The 25,346-nt window shown below is 39.8% G+C and overlaps 1 protein-coding gene across 1 annotated transcript in view; it reads right to left on the bottom strand.

Annotated features, from left to right (window-relative positions):
• The window catches only part of DNAH6 (dynein axonemal heavy chain 6), a 302,643-nt gene that overhangs the window by 198,668 nt on the left and 78,629 nt on the right, over positions 1-25,346 (bottom strand). Inside the window, exons 14-18 of the mRNA XM_064268785.1 lie at positions 17,429-17,581; positions 12,921-13,172; positions 9,487-9,615; positions 7,576-7,689; positions 5,754-5,897 (exon numbers count right to left, since the gene is read on the bottom strand). Coding sequence (XP_064124855.1) covers positions 5,754-5,897; positions 7,576-7,689; positions 9,487-9,615; positions 12,921-13,172; positions 17,429-17,581 — 792 coding nt within the window. The remainder of the gene's footprint in view (positions 1-5,753; positions 5,898-7,575; positions 7,690-9,486; positions 9,616-12,920; positions 13,173-17,428; positions 17,582-25,346) is intronic.

Below are 25,346 nucleotides of genomic sequence, written 5' to 3'. Positions count from 1 at the left end.
CATGCTCATCTAGTATATTTTCTGCTCCATGCCTAGAAGCAGTTATTTCTACAGTGATTCCTGATTCCTTTTATTGGAGAATGGTATTAAAAACCAAGTTCTACTTAACGACAACAACAACAAAAATCTATTGATTCATGTAAAAACATAGGAGGATCTATTTTTATATGTATAGAAGCTTCATTCTAATTCACAGAGCTGTGCAACCATCAGTACTATCTAATTTTAGTTACTCCTTATGGGTGTTAGTTTTATATGTCAACTCGTCTAGGCTATAGTACAGTTATTTAAACAGACATTAATCTAAGTGTTGCTAAGAAAGCATTTTGTGGATGTGGTTAACATCTACAATCAGTTGACTTGAAGTGGAGATTATCGTCAACGATGTGAGTGGGCCCCATTCAATCTGCTGAAGGTCTTAAGAGCAAAAACTAAGATTTCTCAGAGAAGAAGAAATTCTGCCTGAAGACTATGGCATTGATTTCCTACCTGAGTTTCCAGCCTGCTGACCTGTCCTATATATTTTGTATTTGCCAGCTAATTTCTTAAAATCAATCTCTCTCCCTCTACCCCCTCTACCTCCCCCTGCCCCCACCCGCCAACACACACATGCATTTTGAAGTGATTCTGTTTCTCTGGAGAAACTGAATGATACAGATTTTGGTACCAGGAAGTGGGGTACTACTGTAACAAAAAATTTTAAAATGTGGAAGTGGCTTTGGAATTGGGTGATGGTAGAAAGAGGCTGGAAGAATTTTGAGGCGCATGATAGAAAAAGCCTACATTACACTGAAAAGACTACTGACAAAAGTATAGATGTTAAACACAATTCTGGCGAGAACTCAGAAGCAAGAATTGCAAGGAAAGCTTCTATTAGAGAATACATACATTGTCACGGACAGAACATTAGTAGAAATATGAACATTAAAGGTGTTTCTGGAAAGGTCTCAGAAAGTAATGATGAATATGTTATTAGATCCCAGAGGAAAGGCAATCTTAGTTATAAAATGTCAGAAAACTTGGCTGAATTGTGTTCTGTTGGGGTGAAAGTAGAACTTATAAGTGGTAAACTTAGACATTAGCTGAAGAGATTTGTAAGCAATGTGTGGAAGGTGTGGACTGGTTTCCTCTTAATGCTTATAGTAAAATGTGAGAAGAAAGAGATAAATTGAAGAGGGAACTGTTAAGCCAAAAGGAACCAGCACTTGATGATTTGGAAAATCCTCAGCCTATCCACATATTAAATGACCTAGAAAGCATCAAAAGAAGATGGAAGGAACACACAGAGTCATTATACCAAAAAGAGTTGGTCAACTTTCAACAATTTCAGGAGGCAGCATATGATCAGGAACCTTATAGTACTGAAGGAAGAGGTCCAAGCTGCACTGAAGGCATTGGAGAAAAACCAAGCTCTGGGAATTGATGTAATACCAATTGAGATGTTATCAACAAACAGATGCAGCATTGGAAGTACTCACTCCTTTATGCCAAGAAATATGGAAGACAGCTACCTGCCCAGCCGACTGGAAGAGATCCATATTTATACCTATTCCCAAGAAAGGTGATCCAACCGAATGTGGAAATTATGGAACAATATCATTAATATCACATGCAAATAAAAATTCGCTGAAGATCATTCAAAAGCAGCTGCAGCTATACATCAACAGAGAACTGCCAAAAATTCAAGCCAGATTCATAAGAGGACGTGGAACCGGGGATATCATTGTTGATGTCAGATGAATCCTGGCTGAAACAGAATACCAGAAAGATGTTTATCTGTGTTTTTATCTACTATGCGGAGGGATTCGACTGTGTGATCATACCGAAACATGGATAACAGTGCAAAAAATGAGAACACACTTAATTGTGTTCATGAAGAGCCTATACATAGATCAAAAGGCAGTCATTCAAACACAACAAAGGGATACTGTATGGTTTAAAGTAAGGAAAAGTGTGTGTCAGGGTTGTATCCATTCACCATACTTATTCAATCTGTATGCTGTATGCAAATAATCCAACAAGCTGGACCATATGAAGAAGAATGGGGCATCAGCGTTGGAGGAAGGCTCCTTAACATCCTGTGATATGCAGATGACACAACCTTGCTTGCTGAAAGTGAAGAGGACTTGAAGCACTTACTGATGAAGATCAAAGACTACAGTCTTCTGTATGCATTCCACCTCAACATGAAGAAAACAAAAACCCTCACAACTAGTCCAATAAACAACATCATGATAAATGGAGAAAAGATTAAAGTTGCCAAGGATTTCATTTTAATTGTGTCCACAATCAACATCCACAGAAGCAGCAGTCAAGAAATCAAAAGACGCATTGCATTGAGCAAATTTGCTGCGAGAGACCTTAAAGTGTTAAAAAGCAAAGATGTCACCTTGAAAACTAATGTGCCCCTGACCCAAGCTATGGTGTTTTTAATTTCTTCAAATGTATGGGAAACCTGGACAATAAATAAGGAAGAAGAATTGACGCCTTTGAATTATGGTGTTAGCAAAGAATATTGAATATACCACGGACTGCCAAAAGAACAAACAAATCTATCTTGGAAGAAGTACAGCCAGAATGCTCCTTAGAAGCAAGGATGACGGGACTTTGTCTCACATACTTTAGACATGTTATCAGGAGGGATCAGTCCGTAGAGGAGGACATCATGTTTGGTAAAGTAGAGGGTCATCGAAAAAGAGGAAGACCCTTAATGAGATGGACGGACATAGTAGCTGCAACAGTGGGCTCAAGCATAGTGATTGTGAGGATGGTGCACGACAAGGCAGTGTTTCATTCTGTTGTACACAGTGTCACTATGAGTCAGAACTCACTTGAAGACACCTAACAATAACAACGTCCACATGTATCATTTGTTGTTGTTAGATGCCATCAAGTCAGTTATGACTCATAGCGACCCTATGTACAACAGAAGGAAACACTGCCTGGTCCTGGCCATCCTCACAATCCTTACTATGCTTGAGCCCATTGTTGCAGTCTGTGTCAAGGTTTTTAAGAATTTTATATCAACAAAACACTCCCAGCTCAGACTGAAGGGGATAGAAATAAGATGAAAGGAAGAAAGACTCTGAGGGCAGAGCCATGGATGCAGAAGTAGGGGCCAGAGAGGGTGGGGCCGTTGCTGCTGAGGGCTAGGGGGTGGGCTGCACACCTAGAGGATAGAGTTTTGAGCTACAGAGGATTATTCTCAGGCCTTGAAACCAAATAGAATTTGACCTGCTGGGTTTTGAACTTGCTTGGAATCAGTGACCCCTTTATTCCTTCCAATTTCTCCCACTTGAAATGCGAATGTCTATCCCATGCCTGTCCCACCCTCCCACTTTGGAAGCAGATAACTTGTTTTCTAGTTTCTCAAGTCTGCAGACGGAGAGGAATTTTCCCCCAGGATGGATGATACCCAGAGTGTCACATATACCTGACATAGATGATGGGATTTAGAACTTTTTGAGTTGATATTCAGATGAGATTTTGAATTTAGAGTGAATGCTGGAATAGGCTGTCTTTTGGAGATGTTGGGATGAGGTGAATGTATTTTGCATGTGGTATGATTTTTTTTTTATGAACATAAGTTTTGGAAGCCAGAGTGCAGACAGTACTGGGCTGAATAGCGTCACTCCCCCAAATTCATGTTCACAGGGAACTTAGAATTTGGAAATAGGGTCTCCGAAGATATAATTAGTTAAGATGAAGCTACACTGGATTAAAAAATGGGCCCTAAATCCAATGACGGGTGTCATAAGAAGAGGAAAGGACGCGTTAAGAGACACACAGAAGAGAAACCATGTCAAGACAGAGGCAGAGGTTTGAGTGATGTTTCTACAAGCCAAAGAATGCCAAGGATTTCTGGCAATCACCAAAAGCTGGGAGAGAGGCATGGGACAGATTCTCTTTCAGAGCCTCCAGAAGTAACCAACCTTGATTTCAGACGTCTGAAATGTAAGAGAATAACTTTCTGTTGTCTTAAGCCACCAAGTTTGTAGTAATTTGTTATGATAGCTCTAGGAAACTAACACACTCCCCATTCCTCCTCCCCTACAATCCCTGGTAAGCACTAATCTACTTTCTGTATCTGTGGATTTCCCTATTCTGGACATTTCATATGAATGAAATCATACACTGTATTAGTTTTGTAGGGCTGCTGTGACAAAATAAAATTGGGTGGCTTATAAGAACAGATCTGGAGGCTAGGAGTCTGGATTCAAGGGCGTTGTCAAGGTCATGATCTCTTTGTCCACTCTAAGGGAACATCCTTCCTTGTCTCTTCTAGCTTCTGGTAGCTCCAGGCATTTCTTGGTTTACATTTTCACGTAGCTGTCTTCTCCATGTCTTTAAGTCTCTTCTCTTTTATAAGAACAGCACTATAATTGGATTAGGACTCACCCTACTCTGATATGACCTCATGTTAACTGATAACTCTTCATAGGTCCTCTTTCCAAACAAGGTCACATTCTCAGGTACCAGAATTCAGGACTTCAACATATTTTTGGAGGGGGCACAATTAAATCCTTAAAATATACTACGTGGCCTTTGTTACTGGCTTCTTTCACTTGGCATAGTATTTTCTAGGTTCATTTATGTTGTAGTATGTATTTGTGCTTCATTCCTTTACATATATATACACACATATGTATATTACATATATAATATTTCATTGTATGGATATAGCATATTTCATTTATCCATTCATAAGTTTTTTTTTTTTTTTTCAATTTTGGCTATTATAAACAATGCTTCTATGAACATTCATGTACAAGTTTTTGTGTGAATATGTTTACATTTCTCTTGGTCATATACCTAGGAGTGGAATTACTCAGTAATATAGAGAACTGGTGGTGTAGTGGTTAAGAGCTCAGCTGCTAACCAAAAGGTCAGCAGTTCAAACTCAACAGCTGCTCCTTGGAAACCGTATGGTGCATTTCTGCTCTGTCCTAAAAGGTTGGAATCGACTAGATGACAACGGGCTTTTTTTTTTTTTTTTTTATGGTAACTCTATGTTTAACATTTTGGGAAACTGTTTTCCAGGACCCCAGTCACTTTGGAAAACAGTGTTTTGACTAGATATTCTAAGTCTAAAGGTAAAATAATGACAAAACAAAACAAAAAGCCTGTACAAAAACACTCAAGGTGGTAAATGTGCTTCTCATTCTGCCTGAAGCTTTGCTTACTCTTCCCATCCACCCATGTCTTCTTTTAGTCCTTTTTCTCATCTCTTAAAAAAATCTAATGCAAACTTGTTAAAAGGATATAGTCATTTCCCTTTTCCTTTCCATTTTAAGCACTTGCTCAGCAGTGATACGTTTCAAAGAGACATCCCTGCACACCCACTGTCCAGCTTCCCAACCTTTTTCACATTATGGCATACCTGGACAATGGTAGTATTGGCATGATGCTGTGCTATAAATGGAGAAAGCTGCCTTAGCTTCATCGAGTTTTCTCAGGACTGAGGGGTAAGTTCCTTAGCACACCTACAACACATTCCTGCACCATCTGCCCTCTCACCACTTGGGAATTCTTACTCTAAATGGCCTTCTAACCAAGGTGTTCAACTGCATGATTTGGCCAGTTGAAGGTAGGCATACAGCCTGCGCATCTTCAGAAACTGAATTTGTGTATTCTTTCCTCTCTCTGCAAAGCAGATTGACTTAAATAGGGAGGAATTCCTGACCATCGTTTCATTAGGATCAAGTTATAAACAACTGACCTGGAGTTTTTGAATTAATTTCTACGGATCTTACCTTTTCTTTCATTTTTTCCACCTTATGTTTGAGCTGGGGCACTACATTGTTGGGTGGCAATCCTTTTTCCAACTGAGCCACAAATTTGGCATATTTAGTAACCTGGGAGTTTAGCATTTCTGGATCCAGGCAGTCAAATTTGGACTAAGAAAATTAAAAAATAAAAAGTTAAGACATATGATAAAAGGTAAGCTTGAATTAGTAACCATATTTTATTTTAGTCATATTTTCCTAGTAGATAAATTGTTAATCCAGGTCATTTCTCTACTTTTGGAAATGAAATTACTAATGTTATATCAGGCACCTCCTTTTTATTCTTTCAAGGTCCTTGTCTCTCACATCATGGAATGTAATACTGCATTCCCTGTAGTTTAATCCTAATGCCCAACACTCTTAAAGTCTTCTAAGGGGACAACTAATTTTCACTTTAGCTAGGTAGAAATTTCTAATCCAGTAGTCTCCTTTTATTTGATTATGTACACCTTTAATACAAATCTTTTAAAGATGTCCCCCAACATATGCTTAGATTTCTATAAATGTATCTATCAATTATATAAACATTTTGTTGTTGGTTGCCAATGAATCAATTCCAACCATGGTGACTCCATGTGTTATAGAGTAACACTGCTCCATAGGGCTTTCAAGGCTGTGACCTTTCAGAAGCAGATCGCCAGGGCTGTCTTCCAAAGTGCCTCTGGGTGGGTGTCGACCACCAACCTTTTTACTAGGTGCACATACATATTGACATATCAGAAAGTCATATGAACTTACGGCAATAGGAAATTTGCCAACCTGAATTTTTTCTTTATTTTCCTAGATTCAACATTTTCCTTGTGCCCCTATTATGTCTTCTTGTGCATCTCCTATGGCAAATGCACTTCAGTTTGGAAGTCACCGCTCTAATCTACAGCAGTAATCAGAAAACTCTCTAAGATTCTTCCTTGCTTTCCAGGAGCATTTGCTACTTCTGAGATAAGTCACAAATGACTTAGGAGAAAGCCCTTAAAATCCTCTAGTCCCACCAAAAAATAAATTCCATAAGGGTTTGAACTTTGTTCTTTTTATTCTCCAATGGTATCCCTGGCCCTAGAACATTACCAGGGAATTTCTGTGTCACTGCCATGTTTACCAGCTATCAGACTTCTAAAGTTATGTGCAAAACAATGTGAAGTTGATGATATTTCCAACATGCCCATATTATACCTGAAAGTATGAGTGGCATCCTGTTTTATCTCCTACAGGGTTGGCCCTAATTAAGGTTTGAATATAAGGGTCGACCCTAGAAATCAAACTCTATGGTGGCTGTTGGTGCTGTCCTCCCTAATTAAGCAAATTTATTATTGAGTTCTCAAGGAAAGATCATAGATCTCATCACTCTAATTATATTCTGTTGCAGTGAACTAACTGGTCTCTTTTTATAAATGATAGCAAGAACAGACACCTAAGGTGTGTGGCTCACAAATAGAATTCTACAATCCTCAAGAATCCTTGGGTGTATCATGAGAACACTGTGTTAAAAAACCACCAAGTAGTTAAATGTCTGTCACGCAGTGAGGTCCTCTGATGCTTCCCTCATTTAGCCTTATCAAATGGAGGCACTGAGAAGCCTGCCTTATAATAATGCATTCTGCTCTGGAGTAGTGACAGAAGGACCTTGGTGCATTTCACTGAAAAGCTGATAGTAATTCCTATAAAATTGTAACATAGTATGTTTTACTGAAATTAGGCATATACCAAATTGTTAAAAGTTATAATTTATATTATTAGGATTTTGATTTTAGTGAATACAAAAATGATTTAAGAACTGAGATCTTTTTTCTACCTTTAACCATTCTTGTTGGAGTTTATCCCATTCAGAGAAAGAATCCCACAGCAATTGTTTGAGCTTCAATTCAGCACAAACTTCCTCCAAAGCCTCAAACTTGGATACTTCTACCTTTAAAAATATAATAAGCAAAATACATTATTTAATTTTCAGATATAAAGACCTTATGTTATCCTCCCATTAGTAATTCTTGATCAGTGACTACTTGGTAGAATATTTATCCTAAGTGGGGAAAGAAAAAGAGAGATAGAAGCAAATGGGGGGTGGGACCCTACGTATAATTTCTTTTGGAGTGAAAAAATATAGCTCCTTATTTTAAGAACTTAAATATTCTCCAAAGACATAACTAATATAAGCGTATTATGTGAATTCTACCTCAATTTGGCACACTCGTGTACATATAGGCCTAGCCTATTTTGGAAAACAGGTAAGTCTTCAGAGGCATGATTTCCTTTAGGGCTTGTACGCTAAATGCTGGAAGAGGGTGAAGATGTTTGTGTGGTAGCTAGCGATGGTAGTGAGGCTGGAGATGTTATGATGGAAAGGGTAGCCTGGTTTTATATCTCTTCCTAATCCCACGGACTGTATCTGAACCTTGTGGAGAGAAAGGTTACAATCTAAAAAAGCCATTTTTCCTGAGAAGATTTGAAGACTGCCTTAGCTGGGTGAGGAAACCTCTGGGAAGCTGGTTGCACAGAATTGTGAGGCCTGTGATACATTAGGGTTTTGACATTTTAGCCCTAAGTCTTCCCTCGAGAGTTAGACATGATTCCATGGACTCTGGACCTACTGGGCTTCTATTCTATCCCCCTAACAGCTTGGAGCTACAGAAGGAAAGCTGCATCTGAGATGATCATAAAAGAATCAGTCAAGTACAGACATGGAGTGCAGAAGACAGGGGGACACATTTCTTCTGTTTCAGGCTCTGGGTAAAGCAACACTATTCCTTCTGATCCATGAAGTGCCCACCTGTTAGCTGTAAATTTTCATCAAACAGTTTTTCCTCCATACCCTTCCTACTGCACACCTTCCTGTCTTGTAAGTCAACTAACTCAGCCTGGGAACAGTTTGCACCCTGTTTCTCTGGCACACAACCTTCTGCCTCATTGTACCAGCTGCACTGCCTTGTGTGAACTCATTATTCTGCAGATTTCTCTTCCAAGCCCTGGGATTTCAAGTGGACAGCTCCTCAAGCACTCGGGCCATCCAGCTGGGGTTCTGGGAGAGATTGGTACATTCCCATACCACATTCAGACATGCTCTGAGGCTTTTGGGTAAACCAACAACACCTCCCTCATTGCTGGTGGGCTCCCTGGCTTTAAGCCTAGGAATATTCTCTTTTTTTATTAGTCTCTAAAAGTGGTCCAGAACACCTGCATCCCTCCCCACTTTCTCCTCATTTTTATAAGGCACATCTTTCAGTCTGTCCAACCTGCCCTTTTGGCCCACCTATCCCTTGGCTTAGCTGAAGATCCCTTCCTTCCATCAAACTGGTACACCAAACCTGGGTAAATCATGCGCTATTCATGGACTCATGGCACACACATGAATCTTATATAAGAGAGAACAGAGGGGCTTTAACTGACCACATTTAAAAATTCACATACATTTTAATGTGGAAACTACAATGCATGATCTGAGAGTTTTCAATAAATCGCAACTACTATTTAATAAGAAGTATGCACTTTTTTTATGCACTAATTTTTTTTTTTAATCACTAAACATTTCAAAGGCAGGAAAAAAAATTTTTAAAGGCAGGGAACACATCAAATATTGTGTTTCAGACTGTCCCTAGCCCAGTGGCTAGCACACGGTGTCCAGCAGTGGATGTCTACAGTCACTGTGCTGAAAGTACATGGATTCCACTTTCCATGCACACATTTTAAAAATCTGTAGGGCTGCCATTACCTTAAAATTCTTCTGATAGGATTTGTATTGAAATGCACGTTTTTGTAGATCATCTACAACTAATTGCAGATCGTTCAACATGACCTTTATTTTGGACTGGTCAGCCGTAATATCCAAAATCTGTGGATCCTGTAAAATTAAAATAGTCTTTGGTTAGGAATTCCTACTTTTTGATGTAGACTAATTAGACTAAATGAATTAAACAATTTCAAAAAAATATTTTCTCCAATTCTCTTTCCACTTAAAAAAAAATATGTTAACATGTTTGCTTCTCCTGAATTTTAAAGCAGTGTATGCCATAAAAAATACATAAATGTATGCAGAAGTGACATGGAGATAACAAGGTTTTTAAACGGTACCTAATGTGTTTTCTCTCATCTGCTTTCATCTCCTGCACTTCTTCAACCAGTGTGACTTCACGGAAGGAGAGGTGAATGTAATAGGGAAGAGAAGGAAGAGGATAGGATATACGGAAATTTTCCATTTTACAAAAAGGGGAAGCAGAAAGTCTTTTGAATTCTGAGAGGGAGGAAGAGAGAAAACAAAGAATAAACAGCCAGACATAAGTTTTCTGGATGACCTGATGGGGTTGAAACTTCAGTGAATGAGAATGGAATGGTTCAGGAGGAAAGTAGAAACGCCTAACTATGTTTGGGAGAATCTGACAAAATGGGAGCAATCAGACCATTATAGCCATAGCTTGGGGAGGCCAATTGTTCCAGCTCTGGTTCAGCATGGCCCTGCATTCAAAATGGCAACAGGCTCTAGATGATTCTGGCACAAGGAACTGCAGAGAGAATATGGGAGTGTGCATGTGTGTGTGTGTATACATACCTAAGACTAGAAGAGGTGAAAAGCCCCAGGCCACGTGCTACTACAAGCTATTGGCAGGATACTACAAGCTATTGGCGCCAAGCTAGCATGGTGCCTAAAGAACCAGGAAGGACCCTTAGTGAACAATGACCTGGGCACCCAGATACGGACCAGCCAAACTGCATTGGAGGCCGCTCTGGCCCTGAGGGCAGCAAGAGGACCACATACCCCTTCCCTCCATCCACCATGAGGCAATGCAACCTACCCGTAATGGGGCAGGAATGGGAGGGTTGGTGGCAAAGGTGGTCAGGTCTCTTAAGGGCAAAGAAATGCCTGATAGGGAGTTTAGATTTTGAACGGAATTAAAAACTATCCAAAAGAGACCAAGTTAGAATGAAAGAGACATTTTCTGAAATGAACTGAGTTGTTATCAATTGTCAAATTTAGGTTTTTCTCTGCTACTCCCTTTATCAGCAGGCGCTGGGTCTTAACAGCAAGATGGTATAATTTATGCAAAGAATGAAGTTGCAGTTCTTTGCTTAAGGATGATGGTAAATTTATTCCAAATCCTCTGTGGAAGTACTTGTCACCTCACCACATAGAGCGAACCCGCTATTATTTTTGTATATCTGCATCATGCTTTTTACAATACACCATTACACATAAAGCACGTGCTGGTACTTTATGCCTTCTCTAGCAATCTAGCTATACACATATACATTATTCTTAAACAAAAAATAATTAGTCACAATTTCTAATGTCTGCTGTGTATCTAATACAGTATATAGTGCAGCAGTTAATAGGAGACTATTAATCACTGGAAACCCTGGTGGTGCAGTAGTTAAGTGCTACAGCTGCTAACCAAAAGGTCAGCAGTTCAATTCCACCAGGTGCTCCTTGGAACTCTGTGGGGCAGTTCTACTCTGTCCTATAGGGTCACTATGAGTTGGAATCGACTCGACGGCAGCGGGTTATTAATTGCTAGACACAGACTTCCAAAGCTTGAATCCTGGCTCCTCCATTTATTACCTGTGTGATGCCGGGCAAGTTACTTAACCTTCCTGTACTTTAGTTTCCTTCTCTACAAAGTGTGAATAACAAGACTCATAGGTGTTCTGAGAATTAAATGAGTTCAAACATGCAAATATGCACAAGAATGTTCCTAGAAGCATTCTTTATAATTGCCCCAAACTGTAAACAATCCCATTGCCCATCAACCTTGGAATGGATTAGTACATTGTGGCATAAAATGAAATACTATACAGCAACAAAAAGGATAAGTTACATATATCCACACGCGGTGACAAGGATGAAGCTTAGGAATATGAAAAACAAAATAAAGGACACAGTGTATCATTCTATTTCGCTGAAGTTCAATAACAGGCAGAACTAATTTATGGTATTGGAATTTAGGATAGTGGCTGCCTTTGGAGAGGAGGGAAGGATTAATGATTAGAGGGAACACTAAGGGACTTCTGTCGCTGTGTGCCGTCAGTCGATTCTGACTCATAGGGCCTGGTATGACAGCAGAACTTCCCCTGGTTTCCTAGGCTGTAATCTTTATGGGAGCAGATCACTGAGTCTTTTCTCAGAGAGCTGCTATTGGATTTCAACCGCTGAACTTTCAGTTAGTTCCCAGCTGAGCACTTAAACCACTGTGTCACCGGGTGACTTCTAGGGTACCAGTAATGCTCTAGTTCTTGACCTGAGTAGTAGGTATGTGGATTTGTTCACTTTCTGATAATTCATTGAGTTGTAGAATTAGGTACAGTTATGTAGAGTTTTCTCTGTGAGAAAATAAAAAAATACTCTAATACAAAAGTGAAACCAACGCCAAGTCGTTAGAACAATACTTGACACAGTAAGCCCCCAAGAAATGTTGGTTATCACGTTTGCATGTCAACACAGAGAAATATGTATTGTACTTTTTAATATCTGCATTATATTCCTTTGAATGGATGTGCTCTAACACATTTTATTAATCTTCTGCTGGCGGACATTGAGTTTGTTTCCAATTTTTCTACTTGATTATAAATTTACGTAGTTTTATAGTTCTCCAGTAAGATTTAATGTTAATAGTAAAATAACAGATGATTACAAAATCATACTTGCATGTATGTTGCAGGTAAGAATCACTCAGACATCTATTCTAAATTCTTTAAAAAATTTCCCCTGTGTCTTTTGTACAATAAAACTGGTACAGATCAACCAAATATTCTTCATTACCATTTATCAATTTATACTCTGCCTCTTTCCAAAGGAGAATTTTCTAATATTGCAGCTAAGCAAACTTTAAAATTGTGACAATAGCTGTAAAGTGTGCTGGCAAGTTGTAAACATATTCATTCCAAAATAATAAATACAATCCACGAGGAATATAATTCAATGTTACATGTGTACTTTACTTGCAATGGTCTGAAATCTATTCTGTACTTAGAGATTAAAAAACCCTTCCAGTTATCAATAGCAGCTCAAAGACACTGTTAATTGGTTAGAATGAAACCATAAAAACAAAAGCTAAATCAGATTAAAAATAAAATATGCTCCTTAAAAGGTTTAAGTGAAACATAACAGTAAAACTTTACCCAGTTTTTTTTTTTTTAAGTCCTGCTTTAGCTTACCTGTGCTTGCAGCTTTACTTCGTTCACTTCATTGGTAAGCTCTTCAAGATCCCTACCCAAATGCAGACAAAATTGCTTGATGCTTGTATCTCTATCGCCCACTGATTTATCAATGGCATTTCGAACAGCAACGATGGATGGCTTCATAGTTGCAAAAACAGCAAAGTCTTCAGGAGGCGTAGGGACCTGATATTGCTCAATAAGCTTGTACATTTGAATCACTACGTTAGCTTCTTCTTCGAGGCTTTCAATCTAAATAGAAACATTGGTTGCTTGTTAAATGCAACAGAGCCCTATTACACCCTTTATGTTTTTTGTTTGGCTTTTGTTTTTTTAATTGGAAAAGCTCACTGTGCACCGTGAACATTAGTAAATGTGAAAAGTGAGCACCTGAGGAGGGCGTGTAACTTTACAATCAAAGTGGCTGAAGCCGCTGGATGCTAAGTACAGCACGATACAGGTTATCAGGCTCAGGAGGTGAGGTGTTTAGAGCTCAGCACAGTTAGTGTTACACTTATGTTTATTTTCTCCCTCTCTGTCTGTTTTTGCTCTCTGGTAGGATTAAATAGGGCCAATACTGAGAATTTTCAGAGACAAGGGCTGGGAGGATAAGAGGGGCTGTGGTTCAGCTGTAACATCTGCGCCTCGGGGCATGCGCTGAGCAGTGACGGTCCCACAGCAGCCCCAGGTGTGGGCAGGCAGTGGGCCTCGCTGCATAGCGAAGAACCCAGACCTATGGTTCTTTCAGAGAATCTGCAGCTTCCCAGTATCCTTTCATAAATTCTTTTACTATATCCAACTGACTTCTAAACATCTTCGCTTTGATGAATGCTTACAGTGGACAGTGTATTTGTTGTCTCTCCTTATTTTCTGTCAACTGACTCCCTAATTTGGAGGGACATCCCACTGCCACATGTTAGAGAGGGAGGGGCTGTGTGTGTACAACTTGATCAAGCTTCCTGGTCATAAGCTGAACCAAGCAGCATCAAACCGGGACCTGGATGACCCAGCTCAGTCCTGATTTCTCTCTGACACTGAGAAAAGCTAGCCTCTGCAGCTGTTGGCAGAGGTCCTTTGCTTTCCTGTGCAAACAAAACGCAGGTTCTCAACGTGAGAACATACCCGCAGAGAGGCTTTCAGGAAAATGGTTTTCCATCTCTAGCTTGCCTGACAATCATGTGGAAAGCTTACTAAACACAGACTGCTCAGCTCCTCCCCAGTTTCTGATTCTGCAGGTCACAAGTGCCCAGGTGATGCCAATGCTGCTGGTTTGGGACCACTCTTTGAGAACTACTGTTCTAGAGAAGAGCAGAGATGAGAGATAGAGAGGCGTTTTTGGTTTCCTTATGCTCCTCTCGTCCCTGGTTCCTGTTCTTTTTAAGACCTGGCTGTATCCATGCCTTTGAATTCCAGATATCCCTGTAACTTTAGACTAAATCTACTCATTTTTCTAAGCTAGCTACGTGAGTTACTGCTACTTTCAATCAAAAGTATCCTAACATCTCAAATAAAATTATAAAGGGAATTAATGCTCTCTCCATAAAGATCTGTTCATCTTCCTATATTTTCTGTAACTGGGGTATGTGGATGTCCAGGTTTCTCTGGAAGTGTCCTGGTTTATACTTATCATCCTGGTATAATGATTTTAAGAGCACACCTCTTTCACTCTCAAAAATATCCTGGTCAGATGAGGAATTATGTGGCCTGCCCTTCCTATACTGGTTAATGGTACCGCTATCTATCCATCCCTTTTAGAAAGATACCTGTCTTAGTTATTCCAGTGCTGCTACAATAGAAATACCACAAGTGGATGGCTTTAACAAACAGAAGTTCATTCCCTCACAGTTTAGGAAGCTGGAAGTCTGAATTCAGGGGACCACTTCCAGGGGAAGCCTTTCTCTCTCTGTTGGGCTTTGGGGGAAAGTCCTTGTCGTCAATCTTTCCCTAGTGTAGGAGCTTCTCAATGCAGGGACCCTGGTTTCAAAGGACATGCTCTGCTCCAGGCTCTGCTTTCTTGGTGGTAGGAGGTCCCCCGTCTCTCTGCTTGAGTCTCTATTTTACATCTCAAAAGAAATTGACTCAATATGCAACCTAATCTTGTTGATTGAGTCCTGCCATATTAACATAACTGCCTCTAATCCTGCCTCATTAACATCATAGAGGTAGGATTTACAACATATAGGAAAATCACATCAGATGACCAAATGGTGGACAATCACACAATATTGGGAATGAGGGCCCAGCCAAGCCAACATGAACTTTGGGGGACACAATTCAATCTGTAACAACACGGAAGAGTCATCTTGAACTCCTCTTGCTGATCCCTCATTCAGTTGCCTGCTAAATCCTTCAAATTTTACTTACTTAATATCTCTATAATCCATTCCCTCTCTCCTGTCCTTGACAATACTGCTTTAATTACCATTAATTAGCTTTCTCCATCAAGCACCCTTTCTCCCTAGCACACCAAGCACCATGTCCTGCTGCCTCAAGTCTTTGCACATGGTTTTCCCTCTCCCTGGAATGCCTACCCGAATGTTTGGATGTACCTCACAGCATGACTTAAATACTCCACCCTCTGCAATGCCTGCTGTGGCCCACGGGCAAGGCTCACCACAAACGCCCTAGAGTCCTACCACAGAATCTTACACCTATCCCCATTATTATACCAATCACATTCTAATAACTGTCTGCTTTCATTCTAGACAATAAAATAAATAAATAAATAAGCTCCTGGAAAACAGGTTTACTCGTTGTTGTAATCCTTGCTTAGTGGGTGCTCATTAAGCTTGCTGAATTACTGGTTGAAGTTCCAAGATGAGCTGCTTATATGTGCAGAGCATCTCCTTAGGGAAGCTGCTTCCCCAACACACCACCCAGCAATGCACAGACAATGTCTTGGACACAGTCTGGGTTTTCTGCATGGCACACTGACTCTCTTGTTCTGGAACCACAAGGTGACAGCAGTCTACCCTTCACAACCATTGTATACAATGTGATCTCACCTTCCTGTCATAGTTTACAGGACAGGAGATGGTATCTGAATTCATTTACTAGACATTTAGAATTGATATTGGGAGAAAGAGATTCTGTCTCAGTGGCTGGCTAGACTTGCAATGTCTAGCTGCTGGTGGCCATGTCTCTGCTGTTAGATGAAGCAGCAGAAACAGCTTGTCTGCAGAGGGACAGGATAGGAGCAAAGCAGACAGAGAGATGCAGAGAGGAGAGACTGAAAGAGAGGACTACCTGAGTTTCCTACAGCCTCCCCATTCCTGGTTCTAGTCAGTTCCAAAGCCTAGTTACATTCTTGGCTGGGGAGTCCATGAAACACCCTTAAACCTTTAATTAGGGTCTCCATTTTAGCTTAAGCTAGCTAAAGTCAGTTTAGCTTATTTGTCCAAAGAAGCTTAATAAATACAAATAATAATAAGCGTTTGACATCTTTAGAGTCCTGAGGTGACGTATAAGCAAACCTGAGAAAAATCTATAATTATCTGTAAAACTGTTACTTTTGTAGGCATTTGAAATAATCTTCATTATTAACTCTGTTAACAATATATGACTATTCAGTTGTTAATGATTTGTTTCGTTCAGTTTGTATTCTTTTTATTTTGCAACATTTCTTCAATTTCCAGGTATTTAAGAAAACAATTTATGTCAATTTCTAATGTTGATGCCAGACTGATATGAGTGAAAGCTTATGAATAACTGACTACTGAAGTCAAATGCTAGGTTGCCTGCCACAGGGAAGACCCTGAGAGGAGGAAACCAAGAGTTCCCAGAGAGAAAGAAGCAAGGGAGACAAAGGAGTGAATGACAGAGAGTGTATGTGAGAGACAGAAAGAGAGAATGTGTGTGTGTGAGTGACAAAGAGAGAGAGAGAGACATCTTACCACACCATTTACATGATTTGAATCCTTGAATCTACTGTTCTCTCCCCAACAACTTCTCCACTCAAGGCAGTTTGAGTTGGGGTTCTTCCATTTGTAAGAGAAAGGATCTTGACTACTACACGGATAAAGACTGGGGGCCAAAGACATCCATTATAACTAATATCTAGATCCCAATTTTATTATCATTTACTACAAATAAGAAATACAATGAACTGTAGTTGAGGGCATGGGCTTTGTGGTCAAGGAGATCTCCCTTTAAATCCCATCTCCACCTCATACAAGCTCTGTGATCTTGGGCAACATAACCTGTTTTAGTCCTTGTTTCCTCATCTGTAGAATGAGGATAAATATCATCCATACTCCTCAAATTTTTGTGAAGATTAAAAAATCTAATGCCTGTCAAAAATTTAGTACAGCTCCTGACTTGTACTAAGTTTGATGAATGTTAGCTGTCGTTATTCTGTGACACAGGGTATCTGCTAACTTGGTTTGAAAACGTTTCTGACATCTTGGCAGCCATTTCCTAATCTTCAGTCCCTCACTCTTTCTTGCCATGTCTCTCCCTTACCTAGTACTACACCTGGAAATTTGAGTTACATAGTATCATCAACTCACTCTTTCCTGAATTTCATCAAGAAACACTAAGCTGTTGACATATTCTATGGTGGTCGTTGGAACAAACTCCAGTTTATACTCTGCATCTTGTGCCTCAGAAATAATGGCATCCACTTTTTTCTTGCTTTGACGAGGAAGCATAAAATTGAGCACCTATGGAAGAAAAAAACAACAACGTGGTTTATAAATACTTAAATATTTCCGTTTTAGTATATATTTTATATACATCCTCATTAGACATTTTTTAAATCAGCAGGCACTGGAAGTAGCAGTGTATATTAAGGGATTTTTTTTTTTTTCTCATTAAATCACTGCTAGTCAAATGCACCGATAGCGCGTGGTCCCCAGAACAAACAGGATAGGCTGCACAGCTTACTAACATTTGCCTTAATGCCCTCTGTCTTGTAAGTATCCTTCCTGCTTCTTGGACCCTACATATGTACACTGTGGGGGCTCCCCAGCATTCGTTCCACTCCTGCCTTGTTGGGTGGTAGCCACGTGGTTTGAGGGAAATTGACCTCAATTTCTAAGGATGGAGTCTGATTGATCTCTAGGCAAATATGAGCATGCTATCCTCATGTCCTAAACATAAGCATGGTTTAGGGTGGACCTCTGACCTTAGTTAGTCCAACCAGATAGATGTCCAAGGCTTTTGTTTAACTCTGAAGGAGAGTTGTGTGTTCAGAACCCCAATCTCTCTTTCTTTCTCTCTCTGTTTATGAACAAGGCTATAATTAGACTAGGGAGGTGTTTGTGTGTGCATCATTATGAATTAATGTCTTTCAGCTCCAAATCCACTTTTCATGGCCTGTTCTACTCATCAAAACCCATTGTCCTCAAGTCATTCTGACTCATAGCACCCCTATAGGACAGTAGAACTGCCCCAAAGGGTTTCCAAGGAACAGCTGTCAAATGTTCATGGACTGCCAAAAGAACGAACAAATCTGTCTTGGGAGAACTATAATCAGAACACTCCTTAGAAGCAAGAAGCAAGGATGGCGAGTCTGCGTCTTACATACTTTGGACATGTTTTCAGGAGGGACCAGTTCCTGGAGAAGGACATCATGCTTGGCAAAGCACAGGGTCATCGGAAAAGAGGAAGACCCTCCACGAGGTGGACTGACACAGTGGCTACAACGAGTTCAAACACAACAACGATTGTAAGGATGGCACCGGACTGGGCAGTGTTTCGTTCCATCGTGCATACATCATCTTTATGTGTGATGTCCTTGATGTCATTCCACAACTGGTCTGGTCTTGGGTCACTAGTGCTCAGTGCATCAAATCTGTTCTTCAGATGGTCTCTAAATTCAGGTGGGATATACTCAAGGTCATATTTTGGCTCTTGTGGACTTGCTCTGATTTTCTTCAGTTTCAGCTTGAACTTGCGTATGAGCAATTGATGGTCTGTTCCACAGTTGGCCCCTGGCCTTGTTCTGACTGATGACATTGAGCTTTTCAATTGTCTCTTTCCACAGATGTAGTCACTTTGATTCCTGTGTGTTCCATCTGGAGAGGCCCACTTGTATAGTTGCTATTTATGTTGGTGAAAGAAGGTATGTGCAATGAAGAAGTCATTGGTCTTGCAGAATTCTATCATTCAATCTCCAGCATTGTTTCTATTACCAAGGCCATATTTTCCAACTACCTATCCTTCTTTGTTTCCAACTTTCACGTTCCAATCGCCAGTAATTATCAATGCACCTTGACTGCATGTTCAATCAATTTCAGACTGCAGCAGCTGATAAAAATCTTCTATTTCTTCATCTTTGGCCTTAGCGGTTGGTGAGCAAATTTGAATAATAGTCGTATTAACTTGTCTTCCTTGTACACGTATGGATATTATCCTGTCACTGACAGCATTGTACTTCAGGATAGATGTTGAAATGTTCTTTTTTTTTTTTTTTAATTAACTTTTATTAAGCTTCAGGTGAACATTTACAAATCGAATCAGTCTGTCACATGTAAGTTTACATACATCTTACTCCCTTCTCCCACTTGCTCTCCCCCTATTGAGTCAGCCCTTTCAGTCTCTCATTTCCTGACAATTTTGCCAGCTTCCCTCTCTCTATCTTCCCATCCCCCCTCCAGTCAAGAGTTGCCAACACACTCTCAAGTGTCCACCTGATTTAATTAGCTCACTCTTCATCAGCATCTCTCTCCCCCCTGCTGACCAGTCCCTTTCATGTCTGATGAGTTGTCTTCGGGGATGGTTCCTGTCCTGTGCCAACAGAAGGTCTGGGGAGCATTGCTGCCGGGATTCCTCTAGTTGCAGTCAGACCATTAAGTATGGTCTTTTTATGAGAATTTGGGGTCTGCATCCCACTGATCTCCTGCTCCCTCAGGAGTTCTCTGTTGTGCTCCCTGTCAGGACAGTCATCGATTGTGGCCGGGCACCAACTAGTTCTTCTGGTCTCAGGATGATGTAGGTCTCTGGTTCATGTGGCCCTTTCTGTCTCTTGGGTTCTTAGTTGTCATGTGACCATGGTGTTCTTCATTTTCCTTTGCTCCAGGTGGGTTGAGACCAATTGATGCATCTTAGATGGCCGCTTGTTAGCATTTAAGACCCCAGACGCCACATTTCAAAGTGGGATGCAGAATGTTTTCATAATAGAATTATTTTGCCAATTGACTTAGAAGTCCCCTCAAACCATGTTCCCCAGACCCCCGCCCCTGCTCTGCTGACCTTTGAAGCATTCATTTTATCCCGGAAAGCTCTTTGCTTTTAGTCCAGTTCAACTGGGCTGACCTTCCATGTATTGAGTGTTGTCTTTCCCTTCACCCAAAGCAGTTCTCATCTACTGATTGATCAATAAAAAACCCTCTCCCTCCCTCCCTCCCTCCCCCCTTCGTAACCACAAAAGTATGTGTTCTTCTCAGTTTTTACTATTTCTCAAGATCTTATAATAGTGGTCTTATACAATATTTGTCCTTTTGCCTCTGACTCATTTCGCTCAGCATAATGCCTTCCAGATTCCTCCATGTTATGAAATGTTTCAGAGATTCGTCATTGTTCTTTATCGATGCGTAGTATTCCATTGTGTGAATATACCACAATTTATTTACCCATTCATCCGTTGATGGACACCTTGGTTGCTTCCAGCTTTTTGCTATTGTAAACAGAGCTGCAATAAACATGGGTGTGCATATATCTGTTTGTGTGAAGGCTCTTGTATCTCTAGGGTATATTCCGAGGAGTGGGATTTCTGGGTTGTATGGTAGTTCTATTTCTGTTTAAGATAACGCCAGATGGATTTCCAAAGTGGTTGTACCATTTTACATTCCCACCAGCAGTGTATGAGAGTTCCAATCTCTCTGCAGCCTCTCCAACATTTATCATTTTGTGTTTTTTGGATTAATGCCATTCTAGTTGGTGTGAGATGGAATCTCATCGTAGTTTTAATTTGCATTTCTCTAATGGCTAATGATCGGGAGCATTTTCTCACGTATCTGTTGGCTGCCTGAATATCTTCTTTAGTGAAATGTGTGTTCATATCCTTTGCCCACTTCTTGATTGGGTTGTTTGTCTTTTTGTGGTTGAGTTTTGACAGAATCATGTAGATTTTAGAGATCAGGCGCTGGTCTGAGATGTCGTAGCTGAAAATTCTTTCCCAGTCAGTAGGTGGTCTTTTTACTCTTTTGGTGAAGTCTTTCGATGAGCATAGGTGTTTGATTTTTAGGAGCTCCCAGTTATCTGGTTTCTCTTCATCATTTTTGGTAATGTTTTGTATTCTGTTTATGCCCTGTATTAGGGCTCCTAGGGTTGTCCCTATTTTTTCTTGCATGATCTTTATCGTTTTAGTCTTTATCTTTAGGTCTTTGATCCACTTGGAGTTAGTTTTTGTGCATGGTGTGAGGTATGGGTCCTGTTTCATTTTTTTACAAATGGATATCCAGTTATGCCAGCACCATTTGTTAAAAAGACTATCTTTTCCCCAATTAACTGACACTGGTCCTTTGTCAAATATCAGTTGCTCATACGTGGATGGATCTATGTCTGGGTTCTCAATTCTGTTCCATTGGTCTATGTGCCTGTTGTTGTACCAGTACCAGGCTGTTTTGACTACTGTGGCTGTATAATAGGTTCTGAAATCAGGTAGAGTGAGGCCTCCCACTTTCTTCTTCTTTTTCAATAATGCTTTGCTTATCCGGGGGATCTTTCCCTTTCATATGAAATTGGTGATGTGTTTCTCTATCCCCTTAAAATATGACATTGGAATTTGGATCGGAAGTGTGTTATATGCATAGATGGCTTTTGGTAGAATAGACATTTTCACTATGTTAAGTCTTCCTATCCATGAGGAGGGTATGTTTTTCCACTTAAGTATGTCCTTTTGAAGTTCTTGTAGTAGAGCTTTGTAGTTTTCTTTGTATAGGTCTTTTACATCCTTGGTAAGATTTATTCCTAAGTATTTTATCTTCTTGGGGGCTACTGTGAATGGTATTGATTTGGTTATTTCCTCTTCAATGTTCTTTTTGTTGAGGTAGAGGAATCCAAGTGATTTTTGTATGTTTATTTTATAACCTGAGATTCTGCCAAACTCTTCTATTAGTTTCAGTCGTTTTCTGGAGGATTCCTTAGGGTTTTCCGTGTATACGATCATGTCATCTGCAAATAGTGATAGCTTTACTTCCTCCTTGCCAATCCGGATACCCTTTATTTCTTTGTCTAGCCTAATTGCCCTGGCTAGGACTTCAAGTACGATGTTGAATAAGAGCGGTGATAAAGGGCATCCTTGTCTGGTTCCCGTTTTCAAGGGAAATGCTTTCAGGTTCTCTCCATTTAGAGGGATATTGGCTGTTGGCTTTGCATAGATGCCCTTTATTATGTTGAGGAATTTTCCTTCAATTCCTATTTTGGTAAGAGTTTTTATCATAAATAGGTGTTGAACTTTGTCAAATGCCTTTTCTGCATCAATTGATAAGATCATGTGGTTTTTATCTTTTGTTTTATTTATGTGATGGATTACATTAATGGTTTTTCTGATATTAAACCAGCCTTGCATACCCGGTGTAAATCCCACTTGATCAGGGTGAATTATTTTTTTGATGTGTTGTTGGATTCTATCGGCTAGAATTTTTTTGAGGATTTTTGCATCTATGTTCATGAGGGATATAGGTCTAAAATTTTCTTTTTTTGTAATGTCTTTACCTGGTTTTGGTATCAGGGAGATGGTAGCTTCATAGAATGAGTTGGGTAGTATTCCGTCTTTTTCTATGCTTTGAAATACCTTCAGTAGTAGTGGTGTTAAGTCTTCTCTGAAGGTTTGGTAGAACTCTGCAGTGTAGCCGTCCGGGCCAGGACTTTTTTTTTTTGGAAGTTTTTTGATTACCGTTTCAATCTCTTTTTTTGTTATGGGTCTATTTAGTTCTTCTACTTCTGAATGTGTTAGTTTAGGTAGGTAGTGTTTTTCCAAGAATTCATTCATTTCTTCTAGGTTTTCAAATTTGTTAGAGTACAATTTTTCGTAGTAATCTGAAATGATTCTTTTAATTTCTTTTGGTTCTGTTGTGATGTGGTCGTTCTCGTTTCTTATTCAGGTTATTTGTTTCCTTTCCTGTATTTCTTTAGTCAGTCTAGCCAATGGTTTATCAATTTTGTTAATTTTTTCAAAGAACCAGCTTTTGGCTTTGTTAATTCTTTCGATTGTTTTTCTGTTCTCTAATTCATTTATTTCAGCTCTAATTTTTATTATTTGTTTTCTTCTGGTGCCTGATGGATTCTTTTGTTGCTCACTTTCTATTTGTTCACGTTGTAGGGACAGTTCTCTGCTTTTGGCTCTTTCTTCTTTTTGTATGTGTGCATTTATTGATATAAATTGGCCTCTGAGCACTGCTTTTGCTGTGTCCCAGAGGCTTTGATAGGAAGTATTTTCATTCTCGTTCCATTCTATGAATTTCCTTATTCCCTCCTTGATGTCTTCTATAACCCAGTCTTTTTTCAGGAGGGTATTGTTCATTTTCCAAGTATTTGATTTCTTTTCCCTAGTTTTTCTGTTATTGATTTCTAGTTTCATTGCCTTGTGATCTGAGAAGATGCTTTGTAATATTTCGATGTTTTGGACTCTGCAAAGGTTTGTTTTATGACCTAATATGTGGTCTATTCTGGAGAATGTTCCATGTGCACTAGAAAAAAAAGTATATTTTGCAGCAGTTGGGTGGAGAGTTCTGTATAAGTCAATGAGGTCAAGTTGGTTGATTGTTGTAAGTAGGTCTTCCGTGTCTCTATTGAACTTCTTTCTGGATGTCCTGTCCTTCTCCAAAAGTGGTGTGTTGAAGTCTCCTAGTATAATTGTGGAGGTGTCTATCTCACTTTTCAATTCTGTTAAAATTTGATTTATGTGTCTTGCAGCCCTGTCATTGGGTGCATAAATATTTAATATGGTTATGTCTTCCTGATCAATTGTCCCTTTTATCATTATATAGTGTCCTTCTTTATCCTTTGTTGTGGATTTAAGTCTAAAGTCTATTTTGTCAGAAATTAATATTGCTACTCCTCTTCTTTTTTGCTTATTGTTTGCTTGATATATTTTTTTCCATCCTTTGAGTTTTAGTTTGTTTGTGTCTCTAAGTCTAAGGTGTGTCTTCATTTGGGAAAGATTTTGATTCTTTTGTTTGGGGGGTTGGAGAAGCTGTCATGGTCTGTTTCTGTATGTGGTTTGATATGGACTGCTGTCTCCGAGCCATCACTGTGAAACTAGTTTTTCCAGAAAATCCGCTGACTGGTACGCTGGCTCCTGGCTCTGAAAACAATCACTGTCTCCCCGTATTTGTTCATTCTCCGTCTCTAAATCTGTGTTTGTTGTTCAGAGTTTGTAGATTGTTATGTATGTGATCGATTCACTTGTTTTTCCGAGTCTTTGTTGCAAGAGGGATCCGCGGTAGCGTCCACCTTGTCCGCCATCTTGGCCCCGCCTCTGAAATGTTCTTTTTGACGATGAATGCAACACCATTCCTCTTCAAGTTGTCATTCCCAGCATAGTAAACTATAAGATTTTCCAATTCAAAATTGCCAATACCAGTCCATTTCAGCTCACTAATACCTAGGATATCAATGTTTATGCATTCCATTCATTTTTGATGATTTCCAATTTTCCTAGATTCATACTTTGTACATTCCAGGTTCCGATTATTAACAGATGGTTGCAGCTGTTTCTTCTCATTTTGAGTTGTGCCACATCAGCAAATGAAGGTCCTGAAAGCTTCACTCCATCCACGTCATTAAGGTCGACTTTACTTTGAGAAGGCAGGTCTTCCCCAGTCATCTTTTGAGTGCCTTCTAACCTGGGGGGCTCATCTTCCAGCACTATATCAATGTTCTGCTGGTATTCATAAGGTTTTCACTGGCTAATGCTTTTCGGAAGTAGCCTGCTGGGTCCTTCCTCCTAGTCTGTCTTAGTCTGGAAGCTCAGCTGAAACCTGTCCTCCATGGGTGACCCTGCTGGTATCTGAATACTGGTGTCATGGCTTCCAGCATTACAGCAACACACAAGCCCCCACAGTATGACAAACTGACAGACACGTGTGGGGTACGTAACATAGTTTGTTTATACATTCATCTGTTGATGGGTACTTAGGTTGTTTCCATCTTTTTGCTATTGTGAATAATGATGCGATGAACATGGGTATGTATATGTCTATTCATGTGACAGCTCTTATTTCTCTAGGATATATTTCTAAGAGTGAGGTTGCTGGATCCTATGGTATCTCTATTTCTACTTTTTTAAGGAAGCACCATAACATTTTCCAAAATGGATGTACTGTTTTGCATTCCCACCAGCAGTGTGTAAGGGGTCCAATCTCCCCAAAGCCTTTCCAACATTTGTTATTTTCTGTGGTTTTTGTTTTGTTTTGTGTTGTTTTTTGATTAGTGCCAGTAAAGAGGTCCTTTCTAGCAACTGGTCTTTCCTGAGGACAT

This window comes from Loxodonta africana, chromosome 15 (assembly GCF_030014295.1).
Source record: "Loxodonta africana isolate mLoxAfr1 chromosome 15, mLoxAfr1.hap2, whole genome shotgun sequence".
NCBI lineage: Eukaryota > Metazoa > Chordata > Mammalia > Proboscidea > Elephantidae > Loxodonta > Loxodonta africana.
The sequence above is the reverse complement of the archived record's forward strand: the minus strand, read 5'-3'. Positions and strand labels throughout refer to the sequence as shown.